The sequence below is a fragment of the Orbicella faveolata genome, unplaced genomic scaffold, assembly GCF_042242905.1.
Source record: "Orbicella faveolata isolate gen_17 unplaced genomic scaffold, um_ofav_v1 contig_3, whole genome shotgun sequence".
Lineage (NCBI taxonomy): Eukaryota > Metazoa > Cnidaria > Anthozoa > Scleractinia > Merulinidae > Orbicella > Orbicella faveolata.
This window is the reverse complement of record NW_028301558.1, coordinates 9686747-9707500: the sequence shown is the minus strand read 5'-3', so window position 1 is coordinate 9707500 and position 20754 is coordinate 9686747. Positions and strand designations below refer to the sequence as shown.

At 39.2% G+C, this 20754-nt stretch overlaps 1 protein-coding gene and 1 pseudogene across 1 annotated transcript in view; one reads left to right on the top strand and one right to left on the bottom strand.

Moving 5' to 3' along the window:
* Nucleotides 1-359, top strand: part of LOC149106297 (uncharacterized) — an 833-nt gene extending 474 nt beyond the window's left edge. The window contains exon 1 of the mRNA XM_089298853.1: nucleotides 1-359. This exon is cut by the window's left edge and continues 474 nt beyond it. Coding sequence (XP_089154979.1) covers nucleotides 1-359 — 359 coding nt within the window.
* The window catches only part of LOC149106296 (uncharacterized), a 21339-nt pseudogene extending 9310 nt beyond the window's left edge, over nucleotides 1-12029 (bottom strand).
* Nucleotides 12030-20754: the final 8725 nt, after the last annotated feature.

The following is a 20754-nucleotide window of genomic DNA, read 5'->3' as shown; positions in this document are numbered from 1 at the left end:
AAGATCGCAGAATCTGCCCTCTGACTGCCCTAAATGAGTATCTGGATCGCACTCAAGGCCTTCGAAATAGTGAACAGTGCCTATTCATCAGTTATGTTAAACCACACCAAGCAGTCTCAAGGGACACAATTTCACGATGGGCGAAGAGTGTGCTTGAGAGCTCTGAGATTGACTCTCACAAGTTCTCTGCCCACAGTACAAGAGCAGTGGTGGCATCCAGAGCAAAGCAGAAGGATGTTCCCCTGGATGTTATTTTGGCACATGTAGGCTGGCGCTCAGCTGAGACTTTTCGAAAATTTTATGATAAGTCTGTTGTACCTGTCAACAATATTATGGCATCTGCCATCTTGTCACAGTGATAGTAATTCTTTACCTTAAAGTACCTGAAGGCAGACTTGTTGTTGCCATCATAGTCTTTGCTTAAATACAATGGTTGTTATATCCACACAACTCTTGTTTTTTGCGTGGGTTTTCCAAGGCTTTAAAGTCTCATGGGATCTCCTGTCTCTTAGTCACGTGATAGAATAGTAAAATTAAACGAAACTTACCTTAAGTTGAAGTTTGATCGAAATTCTATCACGTGACGTAGAGAGGGAGGAGATCACATGCCCACCTTTTGCTCCCTCCCAGTCAGGACATTGTCCTGTGGGATACATACTGCAGTATCCATTTGGACTAGTATGTGTTGTACATGTTCTTACTTGTCTGACACATAAAAATTTTCAGACAAAAAATTTTCACTGAATAATGCAAATATATTTTTAGCACACCTACATCAATGAATTAACTTGCCAGGTCTACCTGCCATCATTTTGCAAGCAAAGCACAAGAGTTTTGAAGATGTGTTTGTGACCTTGCCCCTTTCCTTTCCTTTTTCTCAGCTCTTTTACGCTCACCACCTTTTGCATTTCATATTCGTTCTGGCTGCCATAAAAAGTTGGGTGTTAATTATGGACAAAGCATGGAAATGGGACCTTGATCAATTATAGGTATAATGGGCCATTTTAAAACCATTTTTGCACCAAAACTTGGAAGGTTGTTTTTCAATTTGCCTCATCAGAATGTGGTCGATATCCAAAATCAACTGTTGTGCGGATAGATCTAACCCAGCTCTACTATCTGCATGTAAAGACTGGCTGGGGACATTTCAATTGATGACGTCACACCCCTTCAAGGCGCGTATATGCACACTTGAGTATCAAAGGGTTAAAATAGACCAGTCATGAAAATTGACAAGGGTGCAATTATGGACCGAAAACCACAAATGGCTAGAAAACAGATAGGCCAGAACTGCATGGAGGAAAATCTCGGAAGACATGGACTCTCAGCTAGATTTCAACTAGACCGTGGAAAAGTGTACGAGGACCATTCCACCGTTATGGACATTACATTCAGACAACATTTTTGTACTTTGGTCTTCTGCTCTGCTCAAGAAATGGATGATTTTAAAGGTTGTTTCCTAACACTTTGTGCCTAAGGTATCTCTCTTTTACCTGGTGATATTAAAATGAAAGTTTACATTTTTAGCTAGTGTATCTATTATATCACATGAAACGTTCATTACAGACATTACAACTAAAACAACCACTGCTTTGAGTTCTGGTTTTCAAAGATAAATTGCTGTGAATTGTGGGGAGTTTCATCCAATGAATATATTTTTTTTGAATTGGTCGAGTTCAACTTTTGTTCTGATGCCATTAAATTCCCCAGAGTTTGTTGTGTTTTTTCTGGTTTGCAAAAATATGGCATTACGGACATTACTATCTGTGAATTTGGCACTAAGAATTGCAATTTAGAAAGCTTTTTGTATAATCTCTGTTGTTTATTTGCATTAACAGGAATAATCACTTAGAAATTATTGTGGTGAATGCTTTGAAATCACTTTTTCAAAATTAAAATTGGCATTTTAATGCATGAAGTGAACAAGCAGTACAATATGGTCAGCTTATTCAGTTTTGGCGCATGCTCAGAATATTCTTTGAAAGTAAAGCGCTGACCAGCATCTCTTATCTTGCCATCTCACTATGGTCTGTAAAGTGCAGTTGCACATTCTTCATTTAGATGGCTAGACAACCAAAACAAACAGCTAAAACAGGTGCTGAAAGGGCACAAATTTTTACAACCAGGGTTAAAGCTGATAAGGAAAAGTATAAGGCCTATAAAGATAAAGACAAAGAGAGAAAAAGAGCAAATTAAACACACCAAGCCCAAGTGAAGCTGCCAGAAAGAAAAGGCTTAACAGGGAGAGAGTCACGAAGTGCAGAACCTAAAAAAATGCTCACAAGAACAAGCCAAATCCCAAGCTTACAGAACACCTCAAGCCCTTGGAAAAGCAATTGGTAAGGTAAAGAAGCAACTGCCTCAAAGCCCTAGAAAATGAAAGGCTGTTATTCTGCAGCTGGTTCATTCCTCAGGGTTTGCTACCGCAAAGAAGAAATGCACCAAAGGTAACAGGATGCCTGGATAATATGCCAAAGTCGTGATGTTGATAGCGACTAAATTAATCGACGGTATATGGGTGCAATTGATCGCTCCAACAATGTTTGCCAGTCTAGATTAGTCTTGAAATGTTCCTATAGAGGCTGTGGTTTCCGCCACTGTTTCTGGGAAACGTATCTATTCATCTCTCAGTTCAAACAAAGCTGCCACAACATCTTGGACAGCCTCGATTACAGTGTATTTGCCAACATTAATTACAGGTCCAATGCTGACGTATGAATTGCCATTTGCAAGGCTATATATTCCTAGGGCTAAAACCTGTGAAATAGTCCAGTGAAATAGTCTCTCAATCGCGAATTCTCGCTGGTTAACCACGGCATCAGGATGCCAACCAGGGCTTGAAACTGAGGTCCCTCTCTTCATTCTCAGCGGGCGTCGCAAGTAATTTTCTGGAATGTTTCTATCGTGGAAATGTATTTCAAACCATGACTCTGACGGACGCGATAAAGTCCACAACCAAAGACGGTTTCATAAACGATGTCTATTCAAGCGAACCCTACTAACCATTGAAAAGCCCGCTGATAGTGCACCAACAATACTAAAAATGTTGCATTGTTTCATAGACTGAAACACAAAATTCAACAAAAGCCTGAAAGCTGCGAAAATAATCATATGTATATGACGATCCATTCTTGCACAATTAACGCGCGAGACATTTCGTTTTCTGTACATCTTGTGATGTATATGTCAATCAGCGAAGTTTTGGTTAAAACTCTATTCCGACCGATGTATCGATTTTGGTCACTCCAGTGGTCATGGATTGAAAACGTGACAGAAAATTGGCGTTACTTTTGATTCTCACCAAATTTGGACAGTGGGATGATCTCATCTTTAGCCAATTACAGGTCATTTTTCAGCTCTTTTCGTCATATCCCCCTCTCGGGAGAGTTTTGTCAAGTTAGCTAGTTTAGTATGCAAGCCACCGTAATGGCGGTCGCTGTCGACGAAATGTTTATTTGCTCAAAATTGGGGCAAAATCTTTCAGAGATAGAAGTCAGGACATTTGTAAGGATACAGAAAGTAATTTGGGACCCGTTGCTGGCTTCTGCAACCTGGCCCTTAGTTAGTGCATGTAAACACATGCAATCTCCATGACATAGGATGTCATCGATATTTGTTTGTATCCAGGAATCGACCGAATCTGATTGATTGAAAAGCAAAGTTGCAAGTGACATAAATGCACACTGTCGGCCTCTAGAATGCTCACTGAAAGCTTCATGACCTTGATGAATGCTTCCTCGAATAGAAGTAATCAGAACAGAGCGGCAAAAGAGATCAAAGCAACGAAAAATGCCACAACTCACCTGTAAATTAAACAGGGTAAACCTCGACACTCCCGCTGTGAGCACACAATTTTCAGCTGAGTGAGCACGTGCAAATTTCATCAGATGCTCACAGGCATTCGTTTGCTCCTCGCATTGACCCTCTCTTATCTTTCGCTTGTTGTGCATCTATCAATGTTATGCCCGAGGGGGGGACCACAGGACGAGGAGGGGACTTTGAACGTCTGTGCGCACCCCAAGAAGGGAATTTTAGCAAACTTTGAACATAAATGTTGGCCCTGGGACAGGGAAGTTTGAACAAAGCTAAAAAAAATGCTGGCCCCGGGGTCAGGAAGTTTGAACAATGTTGAAAGTGACTGTGTCCATCGCCTTTGTAAGAAAGGCAAGCCTGATGAAGAGCCCTGTTGGTTTCCTGGAGGTCTACCCTTAACATATGTTCCAGTACCAACACCTGAGCTAGAAAGGCCTTTTGGGAACCCAAGTTGTTCTCATTGTAAAGAGTTCTGTTCAGGCCATTACACGAAGCCTGAAAAACTCTGGCAACACATTGCTGATGGAGGCGCATTGAGTAAAGCAAGCCCCCCATCGTGTATCATTGTTGATGCCTACACTAAGGAGAAAGCTATACCATCAGAGGATACTATTCAGGAAATAGCTAAGAATGTTCAGCTTCCCATTGCCGAAGTGGTCATGTGGTTGGAACACTTGCAACAGATTTGCGTCAACAGAAAGAAAGTTGACTAAAATCGATTAAAGTTGACTAAAATCGAACTCTAACACCAAAAGTCGATCAAAATCAATAATCACAATAAATTTTGTGATCAACTTTTATCGATTTCCAATATTTGTCGATTGATTAGTATCGACTTTTATCAGACAACATCGATTTTATCCACTATCAGAATTATCGACACGTTACGCCCTGATAACATTGATAGCTGCATTGGTCGTCGCTCTGACTACCCCAAGTGACTGAATGCGTAGAAGAGGCTATGAGGGAATGAGCTTGATCAATGGAAATATTTTTGTTATGGGGTTAATTAACGCTTTATACATGTACAGTACCAGTCAAAGGGACTGCAGCATTACACGCGCATGAAGCACGTGTACTACATGCACATTACACGCAGTGTCCACACACCTTCCACACGAAAATGCATGTACTTACATACGCATGTAACTACACGCAGTAAAGGTGATATTGCGTGTAAAATTACTCGCAGTCGTTCAACTGGAACTCATTAAGTGCCTGTAATGAGAATGAAATATCAGAAGTGCATGTAATGAAAACAAAACATTTACCTTGTAACATTTACCGTACTGTACTTCACTGCGATACAGTTTAGTCTTTCGCCTTCTTGCTTCTGGTCATCAAACGTTTCCAATAGAATAAACTGGCACCACTACCGCTTTACAGTAAAAGTATTTTTTTCCCTTGTAGTTTCAACAAGCGGCGCCAGCGACTGGCAGACATGCTAGCATTCACTGAGATAATAGAACATAAATAATACAATGTTGCTTTCAATTTCAAATTACAGCAATCAGTGTACTACAAATCAATCCAAAGATCATTAAAAATATTTCGTACTCGGAAGCGTTCGGAGTTTAAACCGGTGTTCAAAAGCTTTTCCCGTCGTGTTTTTTTTTCCTTTTCGTGAAAAACAACAAGGGCACCAGCGACTGACGAACTGAGGCTTGACGGACACGAAATAACAGGAAAACACAATATTTCGCTTGAGATTTTCTGTTAATTTTTAAACATCAGTTATCCTTTTCTAAGTTTAAAAAGAGTTTGAAGATTCGTCGTTAATAGCCCAGAAGCGAATGTTCTCTATTATCTGAAAACACTGTTTCGATCTGATAAAAAGGAAATTCAATCTGTTTCTTGAATAGCGTCGCCAAGCACGTGACCAAAATCTACCCCAGGCAGAAATCCTGTGCAGTATGAGAGTTGTTTTGAAATTTGTTACTTCATTTCATTCCATATGCGTATACCAGAAGCATACCACCTCGAAGCGATTAACTCCGTTCCGATGCTGGGGTTTTTTAGCGAACCAATCAAAATTAACTTCCTAATATGGAGTGTTGCACACGGTTATGTCACAATACTGTCGTCTCTGCCGGAGCAATGGCGGACACTATTGTTGTTTTCGTGTTGAGAGTAGGTTGTCGTTTCCTCAACCTTTTTCTGCGCTTCTCAAGAGAATCAAACGAACTTTTTCTAGGAGCTGCTAGTGTAATATCAAGGCCAGAGATTATCGAAGTCTCAATTGCAGGTAAGCTTATTTTTGTATCAAAAATCATGTTTATGTTGAAAATGTTTGTTGAGCACACTGGCGTTTGACAAACAATCTTTTGGTCGTTTGCTGGCATGGGAGACAGGGATCAGTGTTGTGATTATTTTTGCATGGAACTTTAGTACGATATATGTAGTTCATTTTAAGAAGTCTCGGGCTCCCGTCGTTTTTACAGGGTTTAAACGGTCAAAATCGGTCAAAATCAATTGTGTCATACCAGGTCATACATTCGCGGTATTTCACGGGAGTTGGTGTGATTCCTACACGTGTTTTTTTTTTCCACGATAAGTGTATAATTTTGTGGCTCGGTTTGTTCCTTTAATGTTTTCTTGCTAATTTGTTTTTGTAGAGTGTATGTAATCCGTTTGTTTGGCCGATGTTCGGACACTCTAGTCACAACCAAGAGGAAACAATTGTTCAAGCAAGTATAAATAAATCTGCAAGAGCTTGGATCTCGTCAATGATAAATTCGTTGCAGTGTACATATATCGAATCGATTATAGTAAATTTTTCCTATCACGTTCACTGCCTGTCTTGAATTGTTATCTCAAATGTTGTTCAGTCATCTACAATAATTTGACTGCTTTTCAGAACTCCCAGTTCTTCATGGCTCTGTCAATTCTAAGCCCGCTCATCCCCCCGCGCTTTTGACAGTCTGTTTTGGTGCACAGAAAATCTCCATGGTGGGGCCGTGAGATAAGTGCAGATGTTCCACCCATGGGATAGTGTCCAAATGCCATGTTTGTGTTATAATATATATTGCTGTGTACTCATGAGCACTAATATAACGTGAAAAAGCATCTTCTATTTGGTGGACTGTTTACATTCATGTACTTTACTCTTTTTGTATAAAGCACATTGAAATATTGATTCATACGTGGTCAAAAGTAATGCACACTGGTCTCCAAAAAGAAAAACTCACAAACGTGATGTTTGCAGAGAAAACTCATTTAATATAGAATCCATTGTTATTATAAAAATAACAATAACTTACCTCTCAAGGCTTCTTTTAACCATTCTAGGCCCTTTTGTCCTACATTGATTCTCTTGTGTGAATAGCCATCATGAATTTTTGGGGTGGTGCTGTGACACAAACAACTTTACAAAGGGTTAAATCTCAGAAAGAGAATTTACATCTACATTCTTTACTAAGAGTTCATCCTTTTGATGTAAATCATGCTTTTGTATTTTAAAAGTACCAAATTGAATTAATAATTCTTTGTAATAAAATTCTTTGTAATAAAAACTGTCAAATGCCCCACCCCTGGGCAGCCCTTTGGCAGCAAATGCCCCCATGGTGGGAACCTAACCCCTATCTAATGCTCGGTGGGTGATGAGTGGGTTTGAATGACAGGGCCATGATACTAGTTCCCTTTGAATTTTGGTAGTACTTCAAGATAACACATAAGCTTGGATAATCATTAACTGTATGTTTATTTCACATTACAGTGAAACCTTGTTAATGCTAAGTCTTATAATACTCAAGGGGCCATGAAAATTTTGCTTTATCAAACAGAGTGGCTGTATTGACGGTGCAGTGTCAAATTTCATTACAGGGATCTAACTTCTTTGAAAAGGAAATTGTTTGATTAGTTAAACATTGTACAGATGATTTGAATAAAAAAAAGTATCAGTATTGTTTCTCAACATTTGTTTTGTTGGGTCTATTATTCATGAATGCGTTTTGGTTAAAAGTTGTATGATAGAGGTAAAATTATATAGGATTATACAGGTTAACATTTCATTTGTTTACGGTTTTCTGGTAAGAAATATTTTTATTAGAAATGGTCACCCATGCCAGAGGCAGCTTCAACAAAAGGGCAAATGGAAAACGTAATTTGTGATAATCCTAAACTAGCATAAATTACTATTTTGCTGGCACAGAGCTGGGGGCAGGTTCGAGGTGCGCAGTGTTCAGCGATTAGTTGTCATTAGCAAGGTGATACATTCTATGGTCAGCCTTCAGAGTATACAGTTGCAAAGTTTGTTTTCCTTTTCTTGGCTATGCACAGTCGTGACTTTCAAATTGTATATATTTTTTTTAGTGCTGTCATTTTATTACATCACTGTAGTTTACTACATTTGTGTACACTACATTTAATTAGGATACCCTAAAACCCCAAGGGTGGCACCACTACCTTGGTCAGGGGCACACTTTCCCTTAATTTTTCCATATGCTGGGTTTTTGGGGATTTCTTTTCCGACTTTGTTGCACATAGTTTTCAAATCTTTGAAACATCTGGTAAGTATTCCCACTGAATAAAAGGGACAGAAGCTTTGCTGTCCAACCCACCCAATTTAATTGCCATGTGTGTCCGGATGAGTGGTATGGGCAAAATGTTTCTCATTCACAGAAAGACTAAGCCAGAACCAGCAAGGGTAGATCCAACGATTTTGGAAGAGGGAAGGAGGGAGGGAGGGGGGGGGGGGTGGCTGGTTCCTTGGGGTTGCACAGGGTTTGTATCCTTTTTCAAAAACAAATTTCCAGGACTTTTCCAGGACTTTTCCAGGACTCAGATTGATTTTTCCAGGACTCTAAAATTCACATTAAACCTTTCACTCCCATGATCTTAATGTTAATTCTCCTTACTGTCTGCCATAAGTTTCATATTTTTCTACTTGAGTTTAACAGATTTCCAGAACTTTCTAGGTCCAGTAGCCCTTTTCCAGGACTTTCCAGTCCTGGAAAATGCCACAATAATATTCTAGGACTTTCCAGGTTTTCCAGGACCTGTACGAACCCTGGTTGCAGAATTAATGGGACATGCCCCTAACTCGTCCCCAGTTGTCTTCATACAGGAGATACAGTGCAGGGAGAGATGGGTACCAAGGAAGGCAGCGCAAGGTGAGATGGCAGGTCAGCCCCTGCTCCTCCACCTCGCGCGCTGCCATGTGCTATATGAAAACGAGTGGGGACGAGTCAGGGACATACCCACAAAATGTTGCTTTTTGCGAATTGAGACCTACATGTTATCGAAAACTATTACACCAGAAATAATAGCAATGCCACAAAGTAGAAATTGCAATGAATTATTAGGTACCTTTTCAGAGTGTTTGCCTTTTTTTCTATCGTAACCACAATATCTTTCACTTTTTTTTATTTTTTTGCTTCTCCATAGAGGGGTGGCTAGCCACTTAATCCAGCCCCCCCCCCCCCATCTGCTTCTAAACCAGCCAAAATATTTGAAGCCGATGCTAAATTACCAATTGGTATTTTAAAAGACTATGGGATTGGGATAAACATGTTGGCTATATTTCCCAAGAAATAACTTAACTTTTTCCATCTACACTGTAGTTATCAAACAAGGAAAGCGGCAACATGTCTACAATATCAAATTTAGAACCGACTGTAATTGACCAAAACAGACTACTTAATGACCTTGCAACTGACTAACAAAGGGGCATACTGTGTAGTGATCTCCAATTTTAAGAGCTACTGCAAGTATTCAAGAACAGACTTGCATCAGTTCTGCTTTTATTTCCAAATTTTGTTACAATTTGGTTATTTTAGTCAAAACATCTCAGTATAGATGATATACAACTAAACTTGGTCATACTGAATTCAGTTGCAAAAGGCCACTTTCAATATATTAAAATTCAGCTTGATAGTGAGTCCTAGAGGACACAAACAAAAGAAGTGATTTAACGAGTTACGACAGAAACGATTTATTGACAGTTTACTACTACAGTTGCACTGGCTTGATTTCATTATGACAAGAGGTATAACACGAGGGCTACCAATGAAACCATGAGCTATGCTTTCATTGCTAATTCACTGTACCCATTGGAGATAATCTTCCAATTACTAACAAAATATCATTGGGAACTAAATACTACAAGTGAAATAAATGGTGAATGTAACACGGTGATTTTAAAGCCATTTCAATGGATTTCTGATATCAATGCAATTGATTATAGCAATTTTTGAGGAGCAAGACAATTTAAATAGAATATTTAACGATGAAAAATTTACTTATAATGGCATCTGTGGTTTCACCATCATCAGGCTAAGGCTCTTTCGGTTATATCTTGTAATTTTGCCCTACAATGCCTCCAAAATATGGTGTTTTTTGCTGTTTTAGTGCTAATAGCACTTGGCAATTCAGTTAAAGAAACATCCTTGCAACTCAGTGCCATAACGTACAAGGTAAGGTCATCAGTGTGCTCAAGTTTTCAAAGCTATTTTGATTTATATAATTCATGTATTCATGCATAGCTAGAAGAAATGTCAACATCATGCCAACGGATGTAAGTGTATGGGTTGAGATAGATTAGAAATGACAATCACGCATTTGTAGCCAAAACACCATCTGGAATGAGTACTGCCTTGCTAAGTTGTAGAACCGTAAATCTTGAGGAGCTTTCCACCAAATTAAACAACTGAAATCCATTTTGGTTTGCAAAGTTTCCAAACATGCAAATGCCCGCAAGAAGAGAATTAATTCTACCTTAAGCACAAACAGATTTCCTTTGTCTACATTTCGTACAAAACAAGATATATTCCTCTTTTCGGGATCCTCCATTTTCTCTCAGGGCCGTAAACTTTTTTTATATTCAACACTGGCCCAGAACCTAGCTTTAAAACGAAACATTGTCCTCCACAATCTTCATTTTCTCTGTCGTCACACTAAACATGCAACATCCTTACCCTGCAACGGTATCTCCTTCACGATTTCACACTCATCCTGGCTAGCTAACACCTGACGAACAAACTACTACCATCTTATGTGAAGCACAGCAGATTTATCATATGATTTACCTTTCCCTTTCTCGGAAAATAAATGAAAAAAGGTGTCACTGTAGCGTTTTACAAGTCCACGAAAGGCACGAAACAACACACTCGATTCAAGCATCTACAACTTGACCAGCCAAGTTTGACTCAAAGTAATCAGAAAAAGCTCCCTGAACGTTTCTGCAGACCCTGTTGACAATATCAAATTCCGAGAGCACTTTCCCGAGAGGGTTTATGGCTTGAATTGTTGTTCTTAAGTGGTCTTGAAGACAACCTCCCTGCAAAAAGCCGCCATTTTGTAAACAAACTTACCTCAATCCGCTAATTCCATATTTGGGCAAAAAAAATTCCGTGGTTCTGATTGGTTGGCTAAAAAACCCCAGCATTGTTCCAAACACATAAAGAGAATTTAGACGCTTCGAGGTGATATGCTTCTGCGTATACATATACAGACACGTGACGATCCGTCAACCAGACTTAACCCACGGATGAAAATCCAAATATTTTTCTCGAGCCTAGCTTATCCGTAGTCTACTGTGTTGTAATTTAAGCTAATAATTGAATGAACCAGGTGTAAACATTGTGGGTAACACACGAATCTGATGAATTGAAAATTAACAAATTCGCATAGATTTTGTTAAAAAATTTTTTTGATTCGTCGCCGTTTAAGATTAAGAGAGAGTCCACGAGTTTCTGTTTGAATCCCTATTTCATTGTTATTGAAGGAACAGGAGTTGAAATTGACATTTTGTGCATGGGTAAACATTTTGGCGTGTATGAATAACAAAGGTTTCTTCCTCCAATTAAAATACACACCTGCATAAAATTACACACAAATGCGTGCAACTACCAGATCAGTAAATTTTACCGTGTAATTACACACACCTTCCACGCACTGTCCATGCACTGTCCACAAATACTACACGCAGACTACACGCAATTTAGACGCGTGTAGGTGCTACAATTCCTTTGACCAGTACTGTAAGCTTCATCCACCATAGGAAACAAGATGGCGGCTGTACATTTTACCACAATGCCTCGCAAACCTAACACAGCCCAAAAGGCACAAAGAAAGCCTTATAATTATAATATTTGTCCCTGTACTAAGGACTTCGAGTGGCCTGGGTTTGAAGATTTTATAACGTTTCTTTACGTTTTCATGAACGTTGTTTAGGTTTTCCTGCGCTAAGAACTATGGGTAAATGTACCAGTCGCCATCTTTTTTCCAACGGAGGATTGTAACAACTGATTCAGCCATCATTTGGCAAATCTTACCCATGAATAAAAGCATTTTCACGTCAAAACACCTACCATTTAAATACAATGTGTGATGAGGGACAACCACCGAGGACAGCCGTCTTCTTCCTTCAATTCCTCGTTTTAAGACTCGCACAGCAACAAAACCCCCGGCTCAACATGCCATCAGTCGGTCAATACAGTGTTACAAGCATTTGTACGAGGCTCTGTGGCTAAAATTGATAAACAAGCGTTAAAATTGTTTGCATATTTTCGCATCAGATGTGCGCGTGTTGTCAACGTGGTGTTTCCCGACTGTTCTACAATAGTTCATTTTAAAACCCATTATTTAGTTAGTTTGCCTTTCAAACAAGCTTTACTCGATACAACAAAACTTACCTTTAATCGGTGCCGCTATATCACTAGGTTGGAGCTCAAAGGCCAATTTCCCAAGCAGAAAACTTTCAACTAGTTTTCAAGCTGCGAAGCAGTGAAAACGAGCCGTGGAGCGAATGTAGGTCTTGAACACCGTGAAGGCCTTTCATTTCAGTAGGAGAAACAAAGAAGAACACCCCTGGATTCAAGGTATGTGCTCAAAGGACATCGAAAATATAACCACGTATAACATGATCTTGTGCCACCACCTCGCTTTGGCGTTCCACCGAAGTAGCCAAGCCTTCCAAGTGAAGCACTCCCTGTGATTGGTCCAAACGCCAAGGGGCCGTTTCCCTGTTTCCTAGACTCTGAATATTCATAAAGGCTGCAATGCTGGCAAAAATTTCTCGATATCATCACAAATATCGAAGCAAACAGAACCGACCACACTACCACGCACTGCTTATATTTTGATTTTTGTACCAATATTTATGCCACACGTGCAGAGCTATTGATTGATGAGGTGGGACTGGGAAATGCAGGGCAGGAATTGAAAAGAAGATCGAGTTAAATACAGTCGAACTCCACTCCACAGATGGCCACCAATTTACAACGGCCACCCTTCCACAAAGGCCACCTTTTTGTCCCGGCGGACGGCCCATACATTCAATCTTAGGTTAACCTCTCTACAACGACTAAGACTTTCCACACGTTGCTCGAGATTTCCCAAAAAGTTGTCCGCAATTAATCAAACAGTTGCTCAAAAGTTGCTCAAAAAAACAAATGTTTTGTGGTTTTGCTCTCTTCCTTTATTTGGTCTGATGCAAAAATGTGCAAATTATCCAATAAAAGTAAGATTTCTAAGCCTTTTTGTGCAATTTTACGGCTAAACCAGCGTTGCTAAATACCTTTGTCCTCAGTCATTAAAACCAAAAATGTATGAGTAAAGACTACGCTTCAATTTATTCATATATATTGGGGACGGAAGTAGAAAAGTGATGGGGTGGGAAGGAGTGGGAAAAGCAAAGACAAAAACAAAAAAAATTCACGCAGGGGAGTGTGACTGAAAAAAATCATCGTGCAAAGAAGAAGTGATGAAAAAAAATCCTGCAGAGTGAATTGCATTGTCGGGCTTACAAACTGTACCCGACTGAATGGCACCTTGGCAGCCACTTTAATTTATACTGCAGTTTTAATTTCTTGGTCCTGGTGGCATCTCCATTCACCTGGTTTTCTCTACAGTTAGGAAAAGGGACATTTTCCCTTTCCAGGCTGACACATTTTATGTGCAGCATCGTCATCAGGACACAGGTAGCCAAACACCCTTGCAGAAAAACCCTTATGGATAACCATGGCTTAAAAGTGATAAAAAAAATGTGTTATAAACAGCTATCCTCCTTGATTCGTTTGCATTTAAGCAAGCACAGATCATGATTTCACAACTGACATGTATAAATGACGATTATGGACACAGATGTGCACACCCATGGCGAACTGCAACACTTCCCCTGATGTGTGGAGGAGGTGTTAACACAACTGTTGCATTAAGTTTGGGTTGCTTCAATCTATTTAAGGTTTTTGGCGAAGGAAACGACATTAAGTTTATCGGCTGAAAATCGTGAAAAACGGACCAAAAATGCTTCAATTTTCCAAATTTTTCTTTGGGGTGGAGGAGGGGGGCATGTCACCAGACCTCCCTAGTTAAATAGGCCCTTCGGCCCCATATATGCGACTGGAAGGTCACTGACAGAACCCTGGCTTAAACCTTCAAGTGATTCACGGCATGCCAAAAATGAATTTTATTACAAGGGTAATGAATAAAAAAAAAAACTGAACTCTCCCCACACATCAACCTGAGACAGTCGAACCTTTGTCCGCCATTTTGAATTTTATTTTTGAAAAAACCGCTGACCTAGCAGCCCGGCTGCATGCTTCTTGCACCCATGATCTGTCAGGGGGGAGGGGGGGGGGATCTGGCTCCTTTTTTACAAGAAATTCATACATTGTCTACTAAAACATTGTGAAATGTGGAAGCAAGGATTATTTAAGGACTAAAAGCTAACTCCGATTTCTCAGAATTGGTAGATAACTAGAAATTGCTCAAAATGAAAAAAGTTGCTCGATACGAAAAAATTTGCTCGAAATGCGAGAAGTTGCCATAAAGTTGCCGAGAAACTTGTGGAAAGCCCTAACAACAGTCACCCCTCGACAACGGCAATGGTCACTGAAGTGTATCCCATCTGCCAAAATAACCTCTAGATAACGGCCAGATAATCAAAGAGCAACGAACGCCATTATATAAAACACCATTAACTTTAAATGTGGAGGGTCACGAAACTTGATCTGCATATTACCATGCGTCCTTGGTCTCTGTTTCTGTTTGATTTCTGTTTTTTGGTTCCCAGAATCTAACTAAGGTGGCTCTGAACCTCACGAACAAAATTTTTTTAAACCTTGCAAAAAGATGTATCTCAACATGCCAATCACGTTTCGATAATTAAAAAAATGGGTTTCCCCATGCCGTTGTTGAATTATTTGCACTTAAATCCAAAATTAAGAGTTTTTTGGCAGGTCATACTGTCGTTATGGTAACCTATTGTGTCACGAAAATGATAACAACGTTTTTACCAATGATTGGGCAGTTTTTTCATACCATGATTGTACCATAACTGATCAGGACTGGATGTAATGACTCCTCAAAAGGTAAGTCTTGGAAATTGCTGGAAACTCAGTGTTCTGAGCCACCTTAAACCCTTGTCGATGTGCATCCTCATATGTTACTGTACATGCGATTAAGCTCGTTTAGGCCTGTCCCAGTTGTGCTTGGCAAGTTTTGAGCAACCTTTGGCGTTTGCAGCAACCTTTTACGGTTCTAGCAATTTAGAGCAAGAAACGTTTGAGTAAATTATAAGTTTAGAGCATATATCAAGCACGAAAAAGCCAACGATATATCGATTTTCTTCCGTTAGACCAAGAAATCTAACTTGCAACCTATTTTCCTTGAGTGATGTTTGCAATTATTGTGAAGAGCGAAAAAAGGCTTTTAATTAACGTTTATATAAAAATGTCAAGAAATTTAGGAGGCACCTGTTTGGATTTTTGGAAATTTTTAGCAGCTTTTTGGCATTGTACCTGTTGAGCAACCTTCCAGCATTTTACAAGCACAATTGAGATAGACCTTAGCGCCGCGTTTCTTTCTAGAATTATCGTATTATAATTTCATATTTGCTTACACAGCCGCGCATCAACAATAAGGAAATGGTCATTATTGTTTAATTATTGAGTGCTCCAAGGGTTTAGTTTTAAGATGGCAAACGCAAAAGGGAAAGTTTAGACACAACAAAGTGGAAAAATTCAAATCTCATTTCCTGAATGAAGCCTTTTAAATAAGCGCCCACCATCTCAAAATATATCAAACAGAATACTTTTTGAGGAAAATAAAGTAAAAATAACTAATTGCTCTGTAAAGTAAAAGACTTGAGTGGAAACTAACGACTTGTGTTTGGCGACCTGTTGACAGACACTAAGCTTGACAAATGAGTCACTGTTTGTAATATATGGCATTTCAATAAGGACGAAAGAATAAAAGAAAGCAATTCTAAACAATATCAATCAGCCAAACGACCGTAGAAGTACTGTGGAGAAAACAAAATAATTTTTTGAGCATAAACTCCACACTAAAAACTTCTACGTTCTTTGTTAGATTAAAATGAATAGTTTGGTTTAAAAAACTACATTAAATTGTTAATTACACCGCACGGAATAAAATTCGGAGCGAGTCATTAACATAAATTTTGAATCTTGTTCTTTGCGTGTTTACTATCAGTGTGATATATAGAAAATAACCAATGTCAACATAATTATGCCGTACCGATTTAGTTTTGACAAAAACGTCTGCCATTTTTTGTTATCATGTGACGTCATCACTGGTTTCAAATGGTTGCTGTAAATATACCTCACGGTAGCAACTGAAAAGATTAGAAATCTACCGGCAGGGTATTCTCCATCAGAAAATTAAACCCTTAAGATTTCGCGCGATATCGTGCTAAACTCGAAACAATATCACTACGTACACAAACTCCTTCATTAGATCGGAGAAGCTGGTTTTTCTCCTCGAAATATCATCGACTTTGTCAATTTGTGCGGGCCGGGTTAAGCGCACGCTTACACGATTAGCAATTTTAACTTTGCGTTACCCGCCAACGACAAATGAATCTCTCAATTGTTAAAACCCTTCTTGTTTAAGATGCACAGAATCGCAAGAAAGTAATAAGTAGCAATAGATAATTATTTCCAAACATCTGTATCTGTTCATCTCTTTTTTAAAAGGTAAAGCGCCGAAACCTCGGGTTTACCTACTTTTTTGTTTTTAATTTTTTTTGTTCATATCATGTATTCAATAACTTCCGATATGTGATCTTTGCAGTTGTTACTTTACCACGATAATATCTCTGTCTAAAATCTCTTGTTCAAAATACGAAGAAGTGTTCTGTGTTCAAGGGACCACTCGGTTTCCTCGCATGCACCATTTCGCCTTTGTAGACAATAAAGTTCTTTTGGTGGTAAACAAACCCCTAGAACACGGGCAGCTCGGCGAAACTTTTCTATCGGGGGCAAATTATATTGGGCGTTAAACGCCTTGTCTTCAGAGTCTTCGCTGTTGTTCGTAACGCATTCTGCTGCAGAAAGAAGAGGGTCTTTTCGAGCTGCATTTGTCTCTAACCATTCTTTTGATTCAGTCGTTTTTCCCTGACACACGTTCACAGTTTCTTCGGCAGAAAGAACTTGTTGAACTTTGTAGATATTTTCCTGTTCGTTAACGCGCATTTCAATTTCTTGCAGCGAGCAATTCGTTGCAGGGGCGACATCTATTACAGTCGGGAAGGCGATGCCATCTTCTGATTCGTTTTCCAATCGCGCCAAATCGTTGTATTTTTGTGCTCTGCGCTGAATTTTCACAGGACTCCTCGCTGCCACAATCATCGCATTTTCTCTTCGTTGCGTACAAAACTCCAGTATTCCTAAATTATAGCTATATCGGTAAACACGGTCGTCAGGAGTTGAAATGCGCATTAGTTCAGTTACTTCTTGCCCGTTTTGTTTTGGTTGTAGACTTTTTGCGAATGGCTTCATAACCTTTCCTCTGAAAAAATAATTACGGCCTCAAAATCTGAGTTCCTTGTCAGATCTTGGAGTACGGCCAAGTAAATTGTGGCCCAGTGACGCAGGTTCTTGTTACTGTTTGCTGTTTTTGTTGTTTGGAATTGGGGAACAACCCGCAGGTGTGGCGACTGGATTCAACGCACGTCTGTTTGAAGTGTAAATCGTGGCCCTCTCGCCTCTTGGATATATATACCTTAAGGCGAAACAATACTTCGTATATCCAACCACTAACCGGTTTCAAAGAGCTTTTTCAAATCTTCACTAATGGGATTCATTTTATCAAGCAGCACATGAACGCGCTAGCTTGTTCGGAAGTAATCTCACTAAAATTAAACTATTCGTATTAGTACGTTTATGTAAACAACTTTTTTGTTAAATAACATTGTTTTCGGAGCTAATAATTATCAACCATGCAAGGAGAAAAGAAATCGCGTCAAATATTTATATTCAAGCAATTACGTAACAGCCTGGAGGAAATAAAATCAACATATCGTCAATATGTCAATCCAATCACTAGATGAACGATAAACACCGTCATAAAATCCTTAAAAGGCAAATTATCGTTTAAAAAAAATGCAGCTTAGCATGGTTCATGTAACGCGGAAAACCCGCCTTTAGGTAGAAGCTTGATATGTTTAGATTATTTACTAGGAAAATAGTTTAGGGTTTCAGTAATATCCCATCTTTCTTATATTTATGAAGTCGTTACAATTCTTCGTAGCTGAAATAATTTTTTTTTCTTTCCATTTTTCAATCTGCAGTTTCTCGCTTAGCGAATAACTATGGACTAGTTACTTTTAGACGTGTTATGAATTCTTACATTGGTTCAACGGAAAAAAAAATTATTTCAGCTTATTTTTAGCTGTATAAGGCAAAATAACGGCCGTCTGTTCGAAGGCTTTGCTTTGCACCTTATTATAAAGACTTCTCTGCACGTCGGTCGCTGCTGTTCCCAGATTCGATATAATTAAAACAGGATTCATTTTCCACACACACCTGGCTCACATTGACACTTACGTTTTAGCTGACATAAATACATACATACAACCTTTATTTATACACGATAAAAAATTTCAAAGCTAACAAGCTTGTGGGCTCGTGTACTAAATTAAAAGGTACAAATGCTAAGGATATTTAAGAAGCTACAAGGATAAAAATCATTCTTATAAAAGATATAATTTTGTTAAATGAAGTCAATAGTTAAAAATAGTTAAAATTCTCAGATCTGTTGTTGATTATTTGAGGCCAAAAAAAATTAAAATTAAAATTCTTACAGAAAGTGTGACAATTAACAACATTTTTCAAAAAGGATTTTACGTCTGTGCACTCTAGTATCGATGCATTTGATCATCCTATAGCCTTGCAGAGGACAGCCCCTCTATAGGAAATGGAGTTTTGAACTTATTTGGAGGAAAATTTAGGAGGTATAAGCCCATGCTTCAGTCTTGAAGAAGATCTGATCAACTCTTCAGCTAAAGTGCGAGGGAGCATGCCATGATGACCCTTGAAAAAAAGTTTAATTAAAGAACATATATACAGATGTGTTAAAGTGTTTCACTTAACAGTAGCTAAAATGTCAACCGTTGGCATGTCCGGTGAAAATCCAAAAAACATTGTAGCAGCACGGCAGTGTTGTCTTTCCAATGTTTTAAATAACTATGTCTGATAAAAAATTTGTGCACAAGCAATGAACGAAAAAAAAAAAAAAATTCGTGCAAGCTGGCAATTCCCCACCTACCCCCCATCACTTTTCTAACGGTCCTTCCCTAACCCCACTCCCGACGGGCATCGCTTACGTAATAGATGGCTAGATAACCTTTACGTAAAAAGACTGGCACACATGACTGGGGTAGACACTTGTATTTCTTCAGGAGGCTCAATTTGTTTGCAAAGTTTTTAATGACTTAAGATGAGGTATCCAGTTCAGGATGATCTGACAGACTCCCTGGTGCCATACTTGAAGTTGCACTCTGTCGTTGATTTATGGATTTCCCGCGCAGCACGCAAATGCTGCTTGCTGGTCAGATCACAGGCAGCCCAAGCTCGGAAAAAGAGCGTTCGTCTACATGCAGAGTCTTAAGTTTACGTAACAGCCTAAAAAGGAAAAACTAGTGGAACTAAAAACCACCAAAATGGGCATAAATCGGCCTAGAAACCTCACGAGAAACAAGGAAACACACACTTAGAGCGAGCTACAAGGTTTGTTTTTATTCAATACTCGGTCATATTTTTTTAGGCTTAAGAATAGAACCGTTTTTTCCATACAAATCCCAATATTTCTACTGTTGCGTAACCTCAGTACCACTCTATGTATACCGACACTCATTTTCCAAGCGTGGGCTGCCTCTGCTCAGCTGGGTGAATAGCGTGGTAAACTCATTTCCGGACCCCGACTTATCGTATAGACTTAAAAATAAAAGGTCCAAGGGGGCCTGTATCAAACAATGTGCTCTGCATTCTGGTTTACAATCTACAACCTCTACAATCTATGGAGAGGGGTTTCCATATGATCACAACGATCACTGACATAGAACCGCGATCATCCTCTGCGACCATTGACGCAACGATTGCTGAAGGGTTGTTTCCATAAATTGCAACGATCGCTGAAATTGTTTTCAGCGATCGATGGTAGCGATATGTACCAGCCCTTACAGGGACGTAGTGCATTGGTCTTCCAGTGGACATTACATGTTGTCAACTATTAAACTTCTAGGTTGCAGCAAGATTGTCGTTCGGAAATACTTTCCTTTTATATGCTAACGGACGAATAACGTGTCAGTCAAAATCGTTCCCAGGGCTCTCTCTTTTCCTTTTTAGAGGGTGTAAGAGATGGGACCCTGGGAACGAGGTTGCGGGTCTGTTCACACTGACGTGACAGACGCAAAAGAAACACTCTCTGTTGGTTCGTTCTTTTCGGTGCCCTCCGATCAGAAGCCACGTTCCTCTTTAGAACTTGTAATTTCATTCGTTTCCTGTTTCACGCACCTCTATTGTTTAAAGAACTAGTTCATTGTTTCTGTTGTTTTCTCTATTCTATTGTTCCTGTTACGGAAGTTCGCGCCCAAAATTTTCCCACGGGCAGGTTAGTTTAAAACACACCATGCCAAAAAAAAAAAAAAAAAATTAATAATAATAATAATAATAATAATAATAATAATAACAATAACAA